This window comes from Syngnathus floridae, chromosome 14 (genome assembly GCF_059516105.1).
Source record: "Syngnathus floridae isolate MCC-2025c chromosome 14, RoL_Sflo_1.0, whole genome shotgun sequence".
In the NCBI taxonomy this organism is placed as follows: Eukaryota; Metazoa; Chordata; class Actinopteri; order Syngnathiformes; family Syngnathidae; genus Syngnathus; species Syngnathus floridae.
In genome coordinates, this window is record NC_142426.1 from 5,732,390 (window position 1) to 5,753,314 (window position 20,925).

Genomic DNA, 20,925 nt, shown 5'->3' on the forward strand with positions numbered 1-20,925 from the left:
CAAGTATTTTAAGAGAGGCCATTGAGCAAATAGCTTCTTTTTTTTTCTCTCTCTCCGCTCTCCGCTTTGAGCCTGATTATACCAGTAGGCTGCCAAACAGAGGTAAAGCTGTCTCCGCCATTATACAGTAAACACATACTGAGGCTGGATGTGTTTTTGTTGGGTTGTCTACATTGAAATAATAGCAACACATTCTCCTCCTTCCCCCCTGTGACACAACATATGACTGCCATTAGCCCAAAAGCTCCAGGGGGGAGAAATTTTCCGATATTTAAGCAATTGTTCCCACAGTCTGTGGCCGTTTGGAAGCAGATGTAATGATTGTAATTTTTTTAACACGCAGCAGAGGGATTGAAAAAAGAAAAAAAAAACTGCAATATCTGACTACACCACACGACTCCCTGTCAAGTATAAACAGCACTTCCAACTCGTGAAATTAAATATGAGCATTGTATTTTCTTGCTCTTGTCACTTCAAAGTGCCGTTTGATATGTCAATTTGCACGGAAAGTTAATGTCAAAAAACATTCATTACAGAACTGTGTTTGATAGCATTGAATAATACATGACATCATTTTCAAGTGTATTTGTTTACTTTGTTGTATGCATGGCACAAGCATTTGGACAAAACAAGAAAAAGAAGGAACGATAACACTAAACACCACAAAAAATTGGCACAGGATCATTTTTTCGAGACATCGGTTAATCATACCTTTTGCTGATTTCAACGTAAAGGAAGGGCAGACGCAACAATGTAATCAGCGTGCCGAGTCCCCAGCGTTAGCATTACACAGTTGGGTTCTGATCGATGCTGTATTTAAAAGTTTAATTCACAGCTAATGTACTTACACTATATTAGCAGCGAGCACACCCCAGTGGCGCCGGGCCGGTCTCATTTTTGCACCGAGAAGTGTAGCATGTGGAGATAATTAGGAGGAGAATCAATGTCACGCTCGCACACAAAGCAAATGTTTTCCCGCGCCGCCGCTTTGAAAATAAAAGTCACATATGATGCTTTTAGGACAGACTGCATCAACAAGGGCTCCGATTTCACCCAAATATTTGGCATCAAAAAATGAAACTCAAAACTAGAAAATAAATGTTTCATTGTGGCCTTTGTTTTGGATACTGCTGTAAACTTCCTGGGGAAATAAATACTGTAAGACTTCTTATTTTGACTTTGACTGACAAGAACTTCCTCATTGAAAGGAAAAACTTCTTATTGTTTGTTCACTTTTATTAGACATGGGAATTTGATAGAAAGAGCTGTCATTCCAACTTTTCCTACATGAAATGAGGAATAGACGTAACTGCAGGAGGCCCAAGAAAACTGTGATCAATTTATGGAAGGATTTTTCTTTAAGTTCTTCTGTAGGCGATCAGCCTTAAATAAAAATTACGATTTCAGGAACGCAAGTTGAGCTGCGTTTAGTCCCATTGCGACCACTTTGCTTTTGCTTTCATTGCGACTTACTGCGAGAGTGCATTTGAAATGATATGCTGCTCCTCAGAAAGTCACATTCATTAATAAAAAAAAAATTCAGTATTCAAATTGGGTTTTGAGTTGCACGGACTAAAATCTTGAGTGAAGATTGTGCTGAATACGGGTATTCCCTATCGTACAGATTTGAGACGCGAGTGCCAAGCCTGATGGTAGCAGTAGTGACACACAGGTAGAAGGAGTTGAAGCAAGAGTTAAATCTCAAGGGGGCCAATTTCGTGTCCAGTTACAAGTCTAGCGCAAAGTGCAGTCTGACTGCGCGTGAGTGGAGTTTTTCTTTTGACACGTAGGCGCAATTAGAAATGGGCGTTTGCGCCATTGTGGGGATGAACAGCCCAAAATAAGGACCCAGCTATGTTAATTGTTTTCACAAATAGAACAGAGACTATTTGTACTGTTTCTGTTGAAATACGTTTTTAAGATGGTTTGAAATTTCTGCTATGAGGAGCAGCAGCATTTTTTGTTAACGTGTCGATGGTGCCTTTCATTTTGTTAGCCTCAAGCTGTCAAGCTTATGTTTAGCTAATATGTGGTTTGGTTAGACTCTTTGGTGCTATAACATCTGATGTTTTAATCCGCCTTTGTTTTGTCTTTATGTCACATCTTGGCGAGACAAAAGAGCTTGAAGCAAGAAGACTTTACCTCTAATTTGTTTGCTTTGTGAGGTTTCTGCCTGACAAAACGGGTGCCTGTTCAAAAAGGGCAGAATAGCTAACAAGACTTTTTTTGGCAAAATAGACTCAATTTGTTTAAAAATCCTTGAAGATATTCGTGAGAATAGACTGCTGAGACTCCCATTTCGAATTGACAAGAAATATTTCATTCTCATATGTACATTATGACCTAGCGGAATCCAAAGGCTCAAGCGGACTGTTTACGTTGACGATGGCTTCCATGCCGTGATTTGTCATCCCTACGGGAAATGCGCACTATACTATGTGAGACGAATCCCTCTTCACCCCCTGCGGAAATGAGCAAACGCAGAAAAGCTTAGTCCGTGCTGATTTTCGATGGCCGCCCTGAAGGTCTCACCGCCGTATCTTAGGCGAGCCGCTTTCAAATTTGAATTATGCTGATTAGAACAGCTGTGGTCAGAAGATTGCTCACTACAAATCAATGCCTGATGAACTTGGCCTTTAAAACAAATTCAATTAAAATTGCAGACTGGCACACGGGTTTTGGTAATGGCGGGTCGAGTGTCTGTTTCCTTGTGTGCGTGAGCTGGTCAGCTCTGGATTTGGGCTTTGTGAGCTTGTTAAAAACGACTCCTGTTCACTTTTCCAGCTGGAGCCTTTTTCAACAGCGCATTAAACCAACGATACCCTTGAAAAGACACGTCGGGGGAATCAAGACGTTCTGCTGATTTTTTTTCTTTTTTTTATATCCTGCGGTGACATTTGGATGTGTACAGAGATAGTAAAAAAGATAAAAGCAGTTTATGAAGTCGTCATGGGCCTTTCTTTTCGTTTTAACAAAACATCTTTGACACTATTAAGATGGATATATACTTGCATCTTTTTAAAATGTAATTTTCCCCACACCAACAACAGTATCAAAATTTAACTGTATAGCTAACACTATTTTATTTCTATTATATTATTTCGATTTTCAGTGTTCATCATTCTACAGAAACAAAAAGTTAACTTTCCAAATTCCAATCCAGCACGAAAATGGCCCTGCTGTGTGTTGTCCATCACTTGCTCACATTTTCGTTGTCAGTCTGTCTGGAAAAGGACAAACGCTGAACAAATGAGAAAAAGGTTTCGAATTTCAACATCTCCTTTTCTATTCGAGACCCACAATATGAAGAGAGCTCAACTCGAATGCCTCGCAAGCGCCACATCCATCTTCTCTGACGTTGTCCAGGCAAGACAGGAGAGGAACTTTGGCCATCAGCTTTCCTCTCTGGACTTGTCCATCACTGTCAGTGTGGATCAGCCACGCAGAACCCATCTTTCCACTCAGACTGGCCGAGCTCAGTTTCATGACAGACAAATGTTGCATCTGATCCGAGCAATGTGGGCCATGGTAGTGGGTGGCCACGGAAAAGGAGCAATGATGATTGCGTGAAGAAAAAAAAAATGGTGCTCGGGACAGATTTGGACAAGTCCCTCAAGTCAGGTGGGACCCCCCTCGCCCTCCTCCTCACACCAGTTGGGTGTCACTTCAGTGCATGTTCAGGCCCACACACTCTCGCTCGTGCCGTCTGCGCCACATGTGCGAATTCTATCATGACGAGCGGGACTCTTTCAAATAAAAACCACAACAGGCGGCAAAGCCCAGCTTCGCAAGCTCCCACAGAGACACGGCGGAGGGGGGGCAGTCTGTGGAGAAGTGAGAGGCGGGGGATTGGAATTTAATTAAAGCCTTAAAGCCCTCCCCGAGTCAAATATGAGACAAAGGGATGAGGCGCAAATGGAAAAAGGGTGCCTTTGTTTGTCCGGTGGCTACCACGAGAAAATCATTGGCGGCGACGTCTGTGGAAGAGTCGGGTTCAAAGTTTTTGATGGATGAACAAGTGACTGAGGCATTGGCTCTTTCATCCCAGCTTCTTTTAATTATGTATGGAAAGCTCGGCCTTCAATAACAGACTGCAAGCGACACTGACAAATATAGATGCGATGACACGTCCCGGGCGCCTGTCCAATCGATACACGGGCGGCTGACAAATTAAAAGAAAAGACAAAACAACAGCCTTTAATCTGACAAGGAGAATCACTTGATCACTTGAGAGAAGTGTATGATCTCGCTCTACCAACCAATCAGTGAGAAAAGAAAGCACATGTAAAGAAATGACTGTTTGGATTTCTTACCCAACTGACTTGGGCCTGAAAAAAGAAGCACAGCAAAGCGTCACATTAGCATTAGCTTGCTAACTAGCAAATAGAGGTTCATATGAAACAGTGTCACTCTCCTGTTTGAACTATTTCATATTTTTTTGCACAATTTGCATATTCCTTGCGTCGTATTAATGAAACATACTGATATTTTTTGGTAACTTCAACTCGGCAGTATTGACCAGCATTGACTTGATTTGGGTTAGTACTTTTAAATCAATGTGATTTTGCGATCTAAAATATGTCCCCCCCCCCCTCCATCACCTCCATTTTTTTCTTTTGCAATGTGAGTGGGTCATTAAAGTCACTTCCCAAAAATCCATCTGTGTGTTTTCACATTGCCGACCATAAACGCAATTGTGCAATTCCCCCATTACAAAGTATATGGCCTTGTGATGGCATTCAAAGCTGCTTTTGCTAGTCAAACATCAAGGGAATTTTGGGGGGGGGAATCTGCAGAGTGAGTTAAGAGTTCTAGGCCTGCTCCCCATCCATTGTATTCCAGTCAAGGTGGGGCACCCGGGATGGAAACCAGATCCAACGCTCCGCTTACTTTTCCACCTACAGCAAGGACACGTCAATGCCCTCAGGAAAGGTTTTGCTGCTCATTTGTAAAAACGAAACGACTTTAAGCGGAGTAGCAGGAAGTTTTTCGGATGACACCCGGACTTTGTATCCACGGTACCCTGGGAAACATATTGGCTTGTGGCTTCACAAGAGACTTGTGGGGGGGGGGGGCACCTTCAAGTGCAGAAATCCAGATGTGGGTCAATGCCAAAAAAATTCCACAATCTCGACTCGCCGAGCCGGGAGGGAGGCAGCGAAACCATGGTCGTGTAAATAACGTCAGCGAATCAAACCCCCACCCGTTGCAATCCTTTTCCATGAAGAAATTGGAGACATTTCAGGCCAGGAGTACAAACCGCATGTCAAGAAAATAATTTGACAGCAACAAGAACGAGGGGAGGGGGGTGGCATTGGCCGCGTCAGCCATGATTGTTTTGGGCGTCCGCGTGATGCTAATAAAGCGTTTCCAAATTGGTTCGGAGCTCTGCAAATTGTTCCATAATGACGCAGTCAAAAAGTCAAGATGTCTTGAATGGGCCCTCTTTTTAAGCTGTAACTGACACGGAGTCCGGGTAAACACAAAGGTCTCAATCTTCTCTACGGCGTGGGAAAATGAAAAATCCGTTCATCACGCCTCCGATTGTCCTCCCCAAAAATGTGTTCGAGAAAACACCCCGCCTATGTAAAATAACTTTGTCAGTCCCTCTCGCAACAAACGTGATGACCTTACTCCCGACGGAGAGCGGCGAGGTGTTACGCCGGCCAGATGTTTCATACTTCCACGATCATCTAATAAGAGATGATGCATCACTCAAAGGGGAGAGCAGATTTGAGCACAAACTGCGGCCGGGTGGTGGTGGGAAATGTGAGCCACATAAATGTTAATGTCGCACTGTGGACTTCATATCTGGCCGCCACCCTGAAGCTTGGCGTTTTCGCTTCGTAAAATAGCGGGAGGGCGACATCTGGGCTCTTTGTAGAAGCATCATGAAATTGGTCGACCAAAGACCCAATAATAAGTAATAATTACAGTTAGGTCTGGAAAATGTGTCTTGAAAGTTGCACAAAATGTGGTGGTTGATTGTCGTCAGTTGGGCAAGAAATAGAACAAGCTAGGCTGTTAGCTTATCTGTTATGACGCCATTTGCATACTTTGCTCATATCACACATTGGCACTCAGGTCTGGAAAATGTGTCTTGAAAGTTGCACAAAATGTGGTAGAAGGCAAGAAAGAAGAAATAGAACAAGCTAAGCTAGCTGTTAGCTTATGTGCTAAGACATGTCGTTTGAATACTTTGCTCATTAACCGATTGAGCTCTGTCTTATTCTCAATATTCTGCTTATCTTGTACTGGAGATGAATTTTGTGAATTTTGGTAGTATAGTATGTATTTGCTAGCCATAGTGCGTTTTTGTCTCACATGCAAAAACACTGCATTTTCTAAAACTTTTAGACAAGATTTTATTGAAAAGGGGCCCCTTGTAAAATGTCTTATGTGTCCCCATCAGTGTCAAGCTATGAAGTGATGGACCCTCAAAATGAATGAATTCACTTTACATTATTTCCTATGGGACAAATTGTTTTGAATTCTTGAGTAATTAGGGGTCCACCAGTCCCAACATGGGATTATGGTTTCACTCGGCCGCTTTCGTTTCCCTTATCAGTTTTCTCATTAAATGTGTTATTTGACATCCTCTACATCCAATTAATATGTTGTTTTTCACGCTTGAGAGAATTATATGTTGACGTTGGAAAGTAGTCACTCTAAAACTATGCAATATTTCACTTTGTTAAGCCCCAAAATGACGAAACATACTTTTCTTGTTACTTCTTCACATTTTATGGAGCCAAACAGTCCCAGAGAGCAGTTCGCAGATGCTGAACCGTTCCGACTCAAATCTGAGCCAAGAGATTCGTTATTATTTTGTATATTTTTTACATAAATGTTTTTCTTGTTAAGTCAGCACAAGTGGATCCCCACACCAGTAAAAATGTGGAAAGCCAGAACCAGGCATGACTGCCGATTGTTAATAAAAGTGAGCTACAAGTATTTGGCCAGCAATTGATCTGTTGTTTTAGCAATGGTCATATAGAAATATGATCATACTCATGAATATATAATATATATAAAACTATAAAGTATTCAATTTCAACTGAAAAACATATTGCATAACAGCATGATTTTTTTATTGAATACAGGATCATGGATCATGGTGGATTCAAAAAATATAAAACACGTACTTTCATTGAGTTTTTATCTGCTTTGCTGTTACCTAAACTCAAAAATATGACACTAACCAAAAATTTAATTACCTTTTTACCTTATTTTGCCTCTCTAATTCAAAAATCCACTTTTGTGGTACCACCTAACAAGAAAGTATTTATTTAAATAAGTTTCTAAAAAGTCAAGGTCATTGTACAAAACAAGTACAGCAAATTAAAAGTTGCAAAGAACCCAAGGACTAATAAAATTACAAATAAAATGAAATTAACTGCAAATAAAACTGGTAGTAAAATCACAAAGCAATCAGGAAACTTCCTCTCGAGACGCTAATGGAATGGATCCTTAATGTTACTGTTAGAGTGTTCGCTTAACATCATAAACACACTGACACACAAAGTGTATTTCATGCACACGCCACACAGAAACCCAGGTTTCGAACCCGGAACCTGAGACCCCCGAAGCACATGTGCTGTAACGACTTCACCGTACATCAACGTCATTTTTATCAAGCGCTTGAGAGTTAATTACAGAGTGCCTCTTGGACGCAAATAGCTGCCAAATTGAGGCCTAAACAAAGCCTGGCAGGCCAGGCAACACATGTGACATGTATGAAGTGTCAACATGACTGCTTGTATTCATCCCTCCCACCGCAGGTTGAGGAACTTCCCTGGAAAGTGTCGCGGCCCCTGCCAAGTTTATGTCACCTTCAGGTACGTCTCCGTTGAACGTCCGGTGGGCTTAAGTGAACTTGGCTGGCTCGTGCCGCCTTCACATACGTGTGGAATTGAAATGACAGGAGAAGGAATGCAGTCAATGCGAAGCAGGCGACTAAAAATGCCAGCCTGGGCCCCTGCGCCGTTTTTTGCATTAGCCATGTAATTGCATGTTACTTGTGTTACCGCTGCCTATTCAAATATTTATAACTTTAAACCATAAACACGGGGAATTGTAATGACTCGATTGTATGCACGAGCGCTAAGCGGTATGTTTACATGGTGGCTGCACTGACTTTTTCAAAAGCAAGCACAACAGGAGTCTCAAAGCAGTTCAAAAGAGGCCATCATCCCTTCTGAGCTCCTATTTAAAAGTTTGCAAGTTGAAAGGAAATGTCAATATTCGTTTGATTAATAACGTCCCTTCCCGTAGGGTGTCAAAGATCAAACACCAGCGATTGAAATCTCGTCGGCGTCTTGCCCTATTTGATTTGCAGATCAGTACAATCAAATACTGCATGACTCATGGATCGCTCTTAAGTCTTGAGCTCATGTTGTTGTTGACACTTGGTTATTGCAGCGCAGCAATCAAAAGATATAGTTGGGGGTGCTTGGCTCATGTGCAAGTCCGCTCCATTGCTACTCCAGAGCCTTTGCGCCCACACGAATAGCATTCAACCATAAAAAGGCTCATGTTTTGCAAAGTACACTGTAATTCCTCCAAATGGCGCCAACATCCATAAACAACCAGTCGGAATACAATCCAAAAAGAAGGAAAACATTTCTTTTGTGTTTTTCTGTGGAATGATTTATTATGTGTTACACATGTGAGTATGCAAGAAGGTTTGTCAGGGGGGCCCATTGAAATTGTGGAGCTTGGTTACTTCTAGACAATTCCCCTTTTTTTTTTTTTTTGTTTAATAAAACATTAAGTGCTCGCGGAGGCGTTAGTTACTCCAACCGCAGAGTCATAAATAATATTTTACTGAGCGTATCTGATATCACTAGCCTTTTAATTCTCCCAGCAAAATCCCATATCTGCATGATCCGCAGACGTAAGCCAAGTGGGGAGAATACAGATGAGATGAATCGCGACTCCTCCGACAACATGGAAACGCACAGTGACCTTGGCTGATTAAACATTCGGAGAGAACGTACACAAAGGTGCTACGCTATATTGTTTTTGGTTTATTAAATGAAATATTCCATTGTTGTTTTGGTTTATTAAATTAAATATTCTTTGTAGAGTGATATGTATGCATACGAAGCGTAGGATTTATAGATCAATGCCGTTTCATTGCATGTCGCCCGTGGGATTTAATGTCATCATTCATTTTAATGAGTGGGGGAGGGGGGGGGGCAAAGATCACGAGTGGAGTGCAAAGACTACCACCACATGGCTTGCTCGGGGACAGCAAGCATAAACTTGGAGCTTGTTGACAAAAGGTATCGCCAGAGGCTGTTTCTTGTTTTGCGCTTCCCGAACGTCACTCTTGACATCACCTTTTGGGACTGTCAAAATGCAAAAGTTGGATGATGTGAAACAAAACTGCAAGCTAGTGTGAAATCCTTTCACTTGCTGCATGGTCAGGAAATGATGTGAGAGAAGATTTTTTTTGGGGTAGAGAGGGGAGGAGACTGCGCTGGGAGTGAGATGAAAGTGGTGTTTACTTGGAATGATTGGAAATTTAATAAGATCAGAATCAGATGATGGAACAGCAGCAATATAAGTAGGAATTAAGTTTAAAAGTTTTTTTTAAGTAAAACCGGTAGGCCCTAGGTTCTGGGGCTACATTGGGTCTTGTTCAGGCTCAAGTGAAATCTGAAGTTACTTTTTTCACTTTCAAATAGTTCTTTGTAGATCATTTGTAAGGACTTGGAGGGCTTTGTACGCTATTTAAAAGAAAAATCATTGCAAATTATTGCTTTGAAGCCTTTGCTTACCACATGGTGTCGGTGGGAAAAGGCTCCGTTAATACCTGAAATATCTTCCCGTTGTGGCTCCTGCAGCCCATCAACGAGATTGGCCAGGAACAAAGAACGAAGTGTGTAAGCGAACCGGTGCCTGGCATACGTCTTCTGTATTCAGCGGGGCTTTATGAGCCTTTCATCTGACTCCGCTCTGATCCTTCTTGGCCTTAATTGCGATGGCGGGGCGACACAGGAAGCTCAGCTATAGGGAGAATAAAAATAAATGGCACTCGTCTTTTGGAGATTTTGTCCAAAGTTAAGGATGGATGCGGAGCGGCAAGCCCCCCACGCTAACTGGTAATCTCCCACGTCGTCAAAGTGTAATAACGGCAATTCGGTTGCAATCGCATCACGTTAAAAGGCACCCAAGCGTCTGCGCTGGATAAATATTTGGAGCAGAGGCGTTTTCATTCGCTTGGTTGACCTCAGGCTGTCTTGTGGATGCTTTGTCATGCACTCAGACAAATGAGGGGGCAAGGCACAAAGAAATGTCTGAAAATCTTACTCAAAACTCACAATGGAGATTAAAAAAGTCGTCTGACAGGATGTAACCTTCACAAAATAAACTTATTTTATGATATGAGTGACTTGATTGGATCAGACGTTGCCCCCCTTGTGATAACGCTCTGCTTTTTTGGCAGTTGTTTTTAAAGAAAAATTAAAAGCACATCCAAAGTTCTAATAACCCACATAATGAGACCTTAAAAACTGAAAAATAAATAAGTCGACATTGGATCCAGATTAGTCAGAATAGGGATGACATGAAAGAATTTGATGTTGCACTATTAGCTGCTGCATATACTGTTGAAGTAGAAAAACTATTTATTGGTTATTCAGAATTCAACTTGAATAAATTTGGTCTTTTAAACATGCAAAGATTTTGTCTGACTTCCTTTGTAGACACCAGGGTAACAATGTTTTTACATTAATTTGTCCTTTTTGTGGTAAAGACAATTCAGGCTTCTGATTGGCTATAATAATCTTTCAGTGAGGGGTTTTGGCGCAACCTGCTGCTTTGGCATGCACTACACATCCTGTGTGGACACCGGACAGAGGAAATAAATACTTGATTTCAAAAATCTTTTATTAATGTGTACTCTGTGGCGGCACTGTGACTCGCTGCCATGTTTTATCACCTTTGGCTAGACGCGTTCAAGGACACGACGCAAATCTTTCCTTAAAAAACGGAAATTTTTCGCAAGCGGCGTGGAAATGAGAATTTCCATCGACATAACTCGCGCGTATTATCGAGACACCAGAGGAAGTCGGCATATTTGATCTGAGGCTTGGTGATTCTGTTGCTGATGATTGATGGCGCCGGCGGGTCCATGTGATGCAATTCTGTCTGAAGTTAGGTTATCCCAGGGAGAGGTCTGTCTACCTGTGGCCTCCATCCCCAAGGCAAAAGCAAAACACCTCGGGCGGGAGGTTGTTTTCCTGCTTCCGACCCCCACTGCCAACTTGCAGGGAATAAAACTTTTGTTGTTTGAAATGATCCATTTCTGATTTACGGCGTGGTAATTATGCCCAATGTGTTTTCTGGTTGGCTCAGATCTAAATATGGAGGGGAAAAAAGGTATTTCCGGTGTTAACCTTGAAGGAACTCTTGGTACTTGAACAAGATTCTCTCTCCTTAATGAGTTGGGTTTGTTTTGATCTGCTTCGTCTATTGTTGGCTTTTAATAAGGCGCAGGTACAGAAAGTCTGAAATGAAAAAGGTCAAAAGATGAACAATCCTAATTTTTGCACATTGCGCTCTTTGATGCTGGAAGGTTTTTGGAGTTTTGAATGATTTTGGCACCACAATAGATTTGCAATAAGACAAGATAGGTTTGGAAATATAAAACGAAGGAATGAAGCCATTTGAATGGAAACTACTTTCCATGTGCTCAAAAGTGTTTGGACAAAGTGAGCACTTTGGACAAAGTGAGCACATTTTGATGACTGCATCAAGTTTGACATCATTGAAAATCCATCGAAAGACAAAATCAAAGACTTGTGCATTACTCCAAGTGGCAGCGAGAGAAAAAGTGATGAATGAGCTGTCTCGTGTCCATTTCCATATTTGTGTGACGCGAGTGCAGCAGTTGTCCACAAGGATGAAAAAATACATTCATCAAGTCGCAAACACACGAGTTCAAAGTTCACCAAGTCACAATGCATTGCTGACTGCTATTTTTTTTTTTTTTTTTTTTAAGGAACCAGACCTCGTTTGGAAGTCTCAGACCGTGCCAGGCTTTTCGTTGTCACAACAGTGTTGTTGATCTCAACGTGGCTTTCTAAACTATTGTGACCAGTGTCGCATCTTATCAGCCTTGGCCTTGCATGGAGACACACACACACACACAACAGACATGGTGCAGGTTTTAATATTCTCATGGGTCACCGGCGGGGCTGTTTGCATTCACTTTGAAGGATTTATGTCAGTTCGCTGACTGTCCTAGACTCCAGAGGAAGGCCGGCGGATAGATGGAAAAGAGCAGAGGCGAACCCGAGCGCCCCCGAGCTCAAGGCGGCCGTTTAAAAGAGCTTACTGCTGTAGCTTTCGCTCTGGCTTTGATTGTCTCGGCTTTGATCTGGCTTGGGCGGCCATGTTGCGCGGCGGCGTCATCCTCATATAATCTCTGTCATCTTTTTCCGAAAAGAAGTGAGAAATGATACCAGGCCAGGCCGTCTGGGTCGCTTGGCCGGATAGTTTCATCGCTGAAATGTGAATCACCTTATCTGCGGATAAAGCACGCATCACTAAAAAACATTGGAGAATAATGACATCCTTGGAATATACTGCTCCCGGACGACTTCTTCGCTATAATTTGCTTGACTTGGAGTTTCTCATGCGTGCATGACTCGACCGAGGCGGTCAAACAATGAAGCAGTGTAGATGGGGAAGGGGGGGGGGTCTTGTTATGTGCTGAAGATGTTGTTTGCTAACTTCAAAGGGTATATTGTGCAGCTAGCCTACATTAGCCGCTTGCACATCCTCATGAATACATTACAGAGCGCTCGGCAAATCGGAGGGCGATGTACTTGTTAGCGTGCAAACAAAGCATACTCACGGATATGATGTGGTACCACTTAAGACACTTAAATTGGCCCAGACAAAAGGAACGAGCTGGTAACTGGGACTTGTTATGGAAATTGTATTTTTTTAATGGCTTGGCTCTCTGAACTGCCTGCCCACTCAACAAGCGTGAAATGATGCAAGAGAGTGTTAGAAGTACATTTGTCCAAAAATCTTGTCCAAAGTTACACAGTAGTATTGAAACTCTTCTTTATTTGCATCTAAATGATTGTAGTATACTGCCCCCTGGTGTGACAATGACTTATTGCTTTAATTCTTTATTCTGTATTGCTTTTAGAAACGATAGCGACAAATGAGCAATAAGACAGCGTTCTCATTTACACTCACACATCATCTGTCTGCTTGTCTCCTGACATCAGTCAACAGCTACTATTAGGATGTTGCATGCGGTTTCAGGACATTACCCATTTCCTTCTCTGTATATCAAAGCCCACTCCTTCCCACCTTCCCTCGCCGCTAATTCACTCCAGATGAGCACAATGGGACGTTTGATTCATGGCGAACAGAGACACATGTATACAGCTGTGTCAGACAGGCCTCAAAACAGCTGGCTTTAGTGCCCCGTGCAACATTTTTAATCACGCATTTGTTTGCGTAATTGAAAGGTTTGGAAGCGCCAGTTGGCCTTGCAGCAAAAAAGTGCTCATTGTTTAATCCTGTCATGTACATGATATAAATCATGTGTAAACACAGCAGTCATCCAAGTGAGTGTCGGAATGTATTTGTGGATTTATTGTCGTGGAAGGAAAATTCTGCTCCTCCTGCGATAGAGTTTTACGTTATGACCGGCTGGAAAGACCTTTACACTGGTTTTGTTGCAGCCATATCCTGATTGAATTTCGCATATAGAGATTTTTGTCATATGTGAAGTGTATCGAGTGTCATTGTAAAAAGGGTAGTCGTGACGTTTGAGGGTGGCAAACTCATTATCATCAATGACGCTGCTCAAAGCAATGTGTCAATTCAGGAAATAATGGGCAGAGAACGTGACAGTATGCCAAGATGGCTCCTCGCTCATTCATTCATTCATCTGAAGGAAAGTAAATCATTCTCTTTGAAGCACAACCCGGCGAGGAAGATAGAAAAGGGGGGGGGAAAAGAAGCAAAAATGGAGAGCAGCTGGTCAGCTGGGATGAAAATGACATGTTTGCCGGCAAAGTAAATAGGAAGGGACCTGAAACTGGGAGATAAAAGAGTGAAAACAAATTCTTTTCTTGTAAGTCTATCAGAAAAGTTCCATGAGTGGTGTAACGAAAAATATATTTCAAATTCAAACTACAAAGTAAAAGTTCTTCCCCTGGAGTATAACGCACTTCTCAGCCATGCTTTCACTCACACCAGGAAAGAGTCTTCCGGGATCCGCTGTAGTTCCGTCGCCCACGACTTCACAACCGGTCGCCTAGATGACCCCCTTGAGGATGTGGAAGACGGAAAAATCAGACGGAGCAGGGTTGAGGGAGAAGTTGCTCCGGTATGGTGATGCTCATGTCGGCCAGGAACTGCCAGATGCTCAGGGCATTGTGAGCAGCCATGAGTTGTTTTGCAACAAGTATCAAATCTTCTCGCACACCGAACAAAGCAAACGCCTCAGCATCTTTTTGTAGACGTGCTAAAAAATTGATCACCTGGCCCATGGAGGGGCATACGCATGTAGTTTGGGTTTTAAATATATCTTTTGTGACACTAGTCCAGGAACATCTCTGACATTGACTTTGTGTAATGTATTCCAATCCACTGTCTAGCATACATATTTCATGGACATGACAAGACATGCTGACGGTGAATAAAAATAACTACACATTACTAGTTTATAAGCAAGATGAAAGTAGAACCTGTGCATGCAACTTTGAAAATTTATAGGACACAACAAATAAGCTTACACTTGTTAAAGTATAAAAATAAGAGAAGCACGTCACATTTATTGAACCGCAGCTAATGACAGCCAGTGACAATGTCAGGGTGGTAAACAGAAAAAGAACTTTGCAGCACAAATTTTACGACGGAGATCTGCCGCCCTCTGGTGGAAAAGTGTAGAATTGCTACTCATAGTCCTTGCTCAAATTTGAGCAAAAGCGCACCGTGGGAACCTCCAGTCCTACCAGCCATCCAAAAATATTAGTGATGGTAAAGAAAAGTGTTGATAACCAGTGAGTAGGGCTTAAAATTTCAGGTGTCATTTGCATAGACACAATTATTTTATTAGGCGGATGCTCACATCAATACTCAAATTAATGCAATATGGAGGGCATTTTTAAAGCTGCACGGACATTCTGCTTGTGTCAAACGTCGTTAAAAAGTTAGTCTCTTTTTTAAAAAAACGTGTTTATGAAGTAAATTATCAGGAAGCCAGTTTACAGAATCTTGAGGGAGGGGGTGAGCGGGTGAGTGCCGGGCTCGGTGAGTGGCGGGCGGGCGGTGAGCACCAGGAGTGACCGTGAGCTTCATGTCAGCCACACATTAGCCAACGAGCCGCAGCGGGAACCTTCCACGGGGGTTGGGGGGGAAGAAGGACGCCGGGGCGACGGATGAAGAGTGACGGGCGCTGCTGCTCGGGGACTCTTTTCATTTTCCGCCCGAAGTAGGAGCAAATTCAATGCACATGAAATCTGTTTTTTTCCAAACCTATTTTTAAACGCAATTAGCGACTGCTGCAGGGAAGCTAGCTAGCCAGCTAGCTAGCTAACTGACCCGCCGCCATCTCCCCCTCTTTCCGTCGGGAGTGACCGGCTGTGTGTCTTCCGCCATGGGTAACGCTGCCACCGCCAAGAAGGGCAACGAGCTAGAGAGCGGTGAGTCTGCCGTGTGTCCGCCTTCGGGTGTCGTTCGTGCATTGTTTCGTCTTTTAAATCACGAAGCTAAAATGTCGAATCTAGCCTAGCCTGCTAGCGCCGCTTTAACTGCCCTGTTATGGGCAAGAAAGGGAAGTCCATATGTCACCCGTCACTTTTGATTAAAAGATATTTTCGGTCGCGTGTTTTTAAAGCCTTTGTTTCTATGTGTGTGCTTATTTTGATTTTGTTGCGCGAACCTAGCAAGTCGCAAGATAACAACCAAGTGAACAACAACGGCTTCATTAATAGCTCCCAGGGAAGCAAGCGAAGAAAAAAAATGAAACAAGAATTAATGACAAAAACAATGACGCCAGATGTCAATGCATTATTTGTACTTGACATTTTGCGTTGGATGAAACCCGGCCCCTGTCATTTCAACGCTCCTTGATGGCGTGAGCAATTCAGGGCCTGTCTTTTTCAGTATGTGTGTGTTGTCACGTCCTATTGGCATTTCACACATGCGTCACTCCATCGTCTCTGTGTTGTATATAGATTGGAACAGCAGAAGAAATCGGGAAACCCCCAGCTCACAATCGCTCACAAATGCCGCCAAATAGCTATATACTTGAAGGCCGGGGTTTGGTGGCTCTGCCCCTGGAGGCTCCACTACCACATTTTTATTCCGGGCTACATAAACAAAGCTCCCAGCACAGTACAATGACCAAATATGGCCAAGAAATAACAAATGTGTCCTCTCTTTGCATACATAAAAGTAGTGCTGCAGAAAGTGTGTCACCGCCTTTCGAGCATCAACATGTGGCTGGCACTGAAGTGGTCGTTGACCGGGGAGCAAGCTCGTCATCAGACCTTCGTCAGAGGATAAGGAGCATTACCAGCTTTGAAAGCTTTGACGTAACTCGGCCTAGGTGGTCGCTGCGAACGTGCTTGTACTCACGTGATCTACATTAACGCACTTCATCAGCATCTAATCCCAATGTGTAAATTAAATGCTATTGTGTTGGAGCTGAGAGGAATCTTCCGAGCATCTTGATAGCTATTGTAGTAGTTCACGTTCCCAGTATGGAAGCTAGTTCCTGCTCGGCGGTTTAAAGCCTTTATAAGCTGAAACGATTGGCGGCGCGATGAGATCAACCCTGTTACCTACATTGCTGAATACACACAAGATTACCTTGTGTTTATAGTCTGCCTACGTAGCTTGAACACATGACACACTCACGGCAGATTACAACCTTGACATCATTCGTCATCCAGTTACCGGCTGAAGACGGGTTCTCTACAACTTGATCGGATCATGAGTTCACATATTATGCTTTGAAGAACTGGTCGTCTTCTCATATTGAAGGCGGAGATCGATTTAAAAGTGTCTTTTGCAACTCGAGTTTAATTGATAATTAAGGACGGACCAAAAAAAAAAAAGAGAGCAGTCACATTGTTACAAATTACTCTGATTTGTCTAAAGTCTCACAAATAATTCCAGAGAAAAAAATGGTGTTCTCTTGAGCGCAGTACAAAATGTCATTTTAATATTTTGAAGTTTTGAGGTTTTTTTTTTTTTCCCCTTGTCTTTTCCTTTCAGTCTTTAATGTCTCCTGCATTGTGTCAACTTTTATTTCCATTGTTGCTGTCACCGCACAGTGTATGTTTCCTGTCTACATAAACTCTTGTCTTCTCTCTCTCTCTCTGTCTCTTCTGTATCATTCCATCCATGTGGTGGTGGGTGATTGTTCCTGTGGGGTGGAAAAAAAAAAACCACCTTTGGTGATCAATAGACACGTTTGGTATGCACGAAAAAAAAAGATAAGCCTGCAAATTTTTGCCACGGGCTTCATTGTGCAAAACTTGCTCGACGTGCTTGCTGTTATTGTGTGCTTTGATAATCAGTGTGTGATTTTTTTTTTTTTGTGGTTGTCGCTCACATTCTCTCCATCTGGATATCGACTGTGTTTGCCATACTTGGGTTTGTCTTTGCTTACAATTCTGTCTTTACTGGCCTTCCCCTTAAAAAAAAGAAAAAAAAGACTGTGGCTCTTCTCCTTTGAATGTTATTCTTCCCTTGATTTGAGGCTACTAAATAACAGAAAATGGCCTTTTTTGTCCAGCATGCATCACCTGTCTGTTTTTGAACCTCCTTGTGTTTGCGTCAAGTCATTCATATCCAGATGAGAGTTGCCCTTGCAACTTGAATTTGCTGTGCCCCTCCGATGCCTCTCCTTTACATATTTCGGTTTTTACGCCTGCAATTGCAGATGAAAAGTTCTAATTGTGTTTTTCCCCCCCTCTATAGTTAAAGAGTTCCTAGCCAAAGCCAAAGAAGATTTCTTGCGGAAATGGGAATGCCCACCACAGGTCCGGAAGCCATTTAGAGCAAAAAAAATCAATCAATGGGTTCCATCAACATGCTAACACGCTGTCCACTTCCTGCAGAGCACGACGTGCCTAGATGACTTTGAGAGATTAAAGACTCTGGGGACCGGCTCGTTCGGGAGGGTCATGCTGGTGAAGCACAAAGGAACGGAGCAGTACTTTGCCATGAAAATACTGGACAAGCAGAAGGTCGGTTCAGAACCATCGAAACGCAACTTTTTGCTCTTATCTGTGTTCTCCTCAATGTGCTGCTTTGCCTAATATTTTGGCTGGAGTGCATTGTATGACTTTTTTTTTTTTTTTTTTTTTTTTTTTGCATCAGGTGGTGAAACTTAAACAAATAGAACACACGTTAAACGAGAAGAGGATATTACAAGCCGTTAGCTTTCCCTTTCTGGTCAGACTCGAGTACGCCTTTAAGGTAAGACGAAGGCGTGGGTTTCACTCGTTTCGCTTTTAGTATGTGAGATGCCAAAGTGATGTTTTCTAGGACAACTCCAATTTGTACATGGTGATGGAGTATGTTCCTGGAGGCGAGATGTTCTCACACTTGCGACGGATTGGGAGGTTCAGGTGAGGGCCCTCGGGAGTGTACACAAGTCAAGTTTGTTTTGTTTTTGACCGGTGGTTGAGCAGGCATTGAACCCACCTCCTTCCTCTCTAGTGAGCCGCACGCACGCTTCTATGCCGCCCAGATCGTGCTGACCTTTGAGTACCTCCATTCGCTAGATCTCATCTACAGAGATCTGAAACCTGAGAACCTTCTCATCGACCACCATGGCTACATTCAGGTGAGCCGCGTGTCCGCCAATGTCAACTGTGGCTGCCTTGTCCTCAAGTGCCTGCTGCGTTCACTTTTTTTTTTTCTCTCTCTTTCCCTAAGGTGACGGACTTTGGCTTTGCCAAGCGAGTTAAAGGCAGAACTTGGACGTTGTGCGGAACACCTGAGTACCTGGCCCCAGAAATCATTCTTAGCAAAGTATGCCACTTGAGCAAATTCATTGAAATCTCGGGTCTTCGTTTTCACTCTTTTGATCAACTTTGAGTCATTTTTTTACTTTTATCGCTTGCTCTGCTTCTTCTAGGGCTACAACAAAGCTGTGGACTGGTGGGCCCTCGGAGTCCTCATCTATGAAATGGCGGCCGGCTACCCGCCCTTCTTTGCCGACCAACCCATTCAGATCTACGAGAAGATCGTCTCCGGAAAAGTAGGAGCACGCCTCGCCAGAAGGTGTCTCAGCACGTGTGTGGTTTTGACAAGCGTAAAAACTCTGTCCCATCTTCTCAGGTGCGCTTCCCCTCCCACTTCAGCTCGGACTTGAAAGATCTGCTTCGAAACCTGCTGCAAGTGGACCTGACCAAGCGCTTCGGCAACCTGAAAAACGGCGTCAACGACATCAAGGGACACAAGTGGTTCGCTACCACGGACTGGATCGCCATCTACGAGAGGAAGGCGAGACCATTTTCTGACATTATGGCAGATTCTATTGGAATGTATTTCAGCCACCACTTAGTTCAGGGTGGAATGAAAGAATGTTGTCAACAATGTTGTCGGTTTGTTGTGTCAGGTGGAGGCCCCGTTCATCCCAAAGTGCAGAGGCCCCGGGGACACCAGCAACTTCGACGACTACGACGAGGAGGAGATCCGCGTTTCCGTCACGGAAAAATGCGTGAAGGAGTTTGCCGATTTTTAGGGACGGGACGGATCGGGAACGTGCGACAACGGAATACGTCAGGGAGATAAAGGGATCTTTGCACTCTTCCGAGGACTTGGAATTGAATCAGAGACCACGTTTCCTCGCCCCGTCCTATTCTTCCCACTTGTACGACACACAGCTCGATGAGGTCGCCATGATCTTTTGGTGCCGATAACCTCTCACTGTCACCTACACCCTGCGTATTAAAGCAGACACGCCACCTTTTCATTCTTTCTTTTTTCTTTTTTAAATACACTTTTTGTTTTGTACTTTGGAAAGGAGGTAGTTGTCTTCACTCCCTTTTTAAATGGACAGAAAATAAGATGACACAAGGGATTGACTCGTGTTGTGTTCATGGCCCGGCATGGAGAAGGTAGCATTTGTCATTTGTCCTGTTTTGTGAGAAGCAATGTTTTTAAGCGGGCGAAGGAACAGAATTTCTTCTCCTTTGCTTTTTGCCTTGAAAAAGTGAGGGGAAAAAGCATCATCCGACCCCCAGCGCTGAGAATAAGAAACCTTGTTACATTACTACACGTGTTATTTGTTACTCTGGTTTGTCTACGATTTTAGTCATGTTTTTATTTTTGATTCCCTCCATAGATTTAAGGTCTGCTTACAAAAGACCCGTTGTTACAATACATGACAGATCTATACATTGAAAGAGTGAAAAAGAAATCCTCTTGGGATTTTTCAAACATTTTGTTTAAAAGTTGAGGTCAATATCAATAGTATTGAAGCGTTGCGCCTCATTTTGGTGAAAGAAGTACAGACTATCAATTGATTTTGACTGAACAGAACATGAAAATGCAGCTGTATTTGTTACCACACGTGAAAGATTGTTTGAGTTTTATTTTTGTTCAAGAATGTGGATTGCAAACTTAGGTGGTGGGCATATTTGAATGCTTGGATTTAAAGGTACTGTTTTCCTCACCCAATACACTGGCTTAATGAAGAACTGCTCCTTTGTATCATCACATGTAACCCTGTTCTCGTTCAGCTCATTACATCATACGTATATGCATTGATTCATATATTTTTATTTATACACATTAGAGATGCTATTAAATTTTATTTTTAAAAGTGTTAATGTGCGAAAGTACTCTTACTTCGACTATTAACAGCATAATCAAATTATGGTTTAATATTAATAGTACAATGAAACTGTCTACTCTGACTCT

General features: G+C 42.8%; 2 protein-coding genes across 3 annotated transcripts in view; both read left to right on the top strand.

Moving 5' to 3' along the window:
- Positions 1-14,701, top strand: part of adgrl2b.1 (adhesion G protein-coupled receptor L2b, tandem duplicate 1) — an 88,228-nt gene extending 73,527 nt beyond the window's left edge. The window contains exons 27-28 of the mRNA XM_088395522.1: positions 7,782-7,838; positions 14,236-14,701. The gene's annotated coding sequence lies outside the window, so the exon portion shown is untranslated. The remainder of the gene's footprint in view (positions 1-7,781; positions 7,839-14,235) is intronic.
- A 601-nt stretch (positions 14,702-15,302) lies between these two features.
- LOC148387246 (cAMP-dependent protein kinase catalytic subunit beta) lies at positions 15,303-20,830 on the top strand. 2 transcript variants are annotated; one of them, XM_088395526.1, is made up of 11 exons: positions 15,304-15,472; positions 15,549-15,683; positions 17,971-18,032; positions 18,111-18,239; positions 18,373-18,471; positions 18,541-18,623; positions 18,715-18,841; positions 18,934-19,029; positions 19,136-19,258; positions 19,339-19,503; positions 19,619-20,830. In XM_088395526.1, the coding sequence occupies exons 2-11, from the start codon at positions 15,638-15,640 to the stop codon at positions 19,742-19,744; spliced, it is 1,056 nt and encodes a 351-aa protein (XP_088251652.1). In that variant the 5' UTR covers positions 15,304-15,472; positions 15,549-15,637; the 3' UTR covers positions 19,745-20,830. The 2 variants fall into 2 exon arrangements, with proteins under 2 accessions (XP_088251651.1, XP_088251652.1); XM_088395525.1 differs by having other exon boundaries at positions 15,303-15,683.
- The last annotated feature ends 95 nt before the right edge of the window (positions 20,831-20,925 follow it).

Excerpts from the sequence above, each read along its gene's own strand:
- LOC148387246 (XM_088395525.1), top strand. The coding sequence starts at position 15,638 with ATGGGTAACGCTGCCACCGCCAAGAAGGGCAACGAGCTAGAGAGCG. Across the intron at positions 18,033-18,110 it reads AATGGGAATGCCCACCACAG|AGCACGACGTGCCTAGATGA; the intron begins GTCCGGAAGCCA and ends CACTTCCTGCAG. Across the intron at positions 19,259-19,338 it reads AGAAGATCGTCTCCGGAAAA|GTGCGCTTCCCCTCCCACTT; the intron begins GTAGGAGCACGC and ends CCATCTTCTCAG.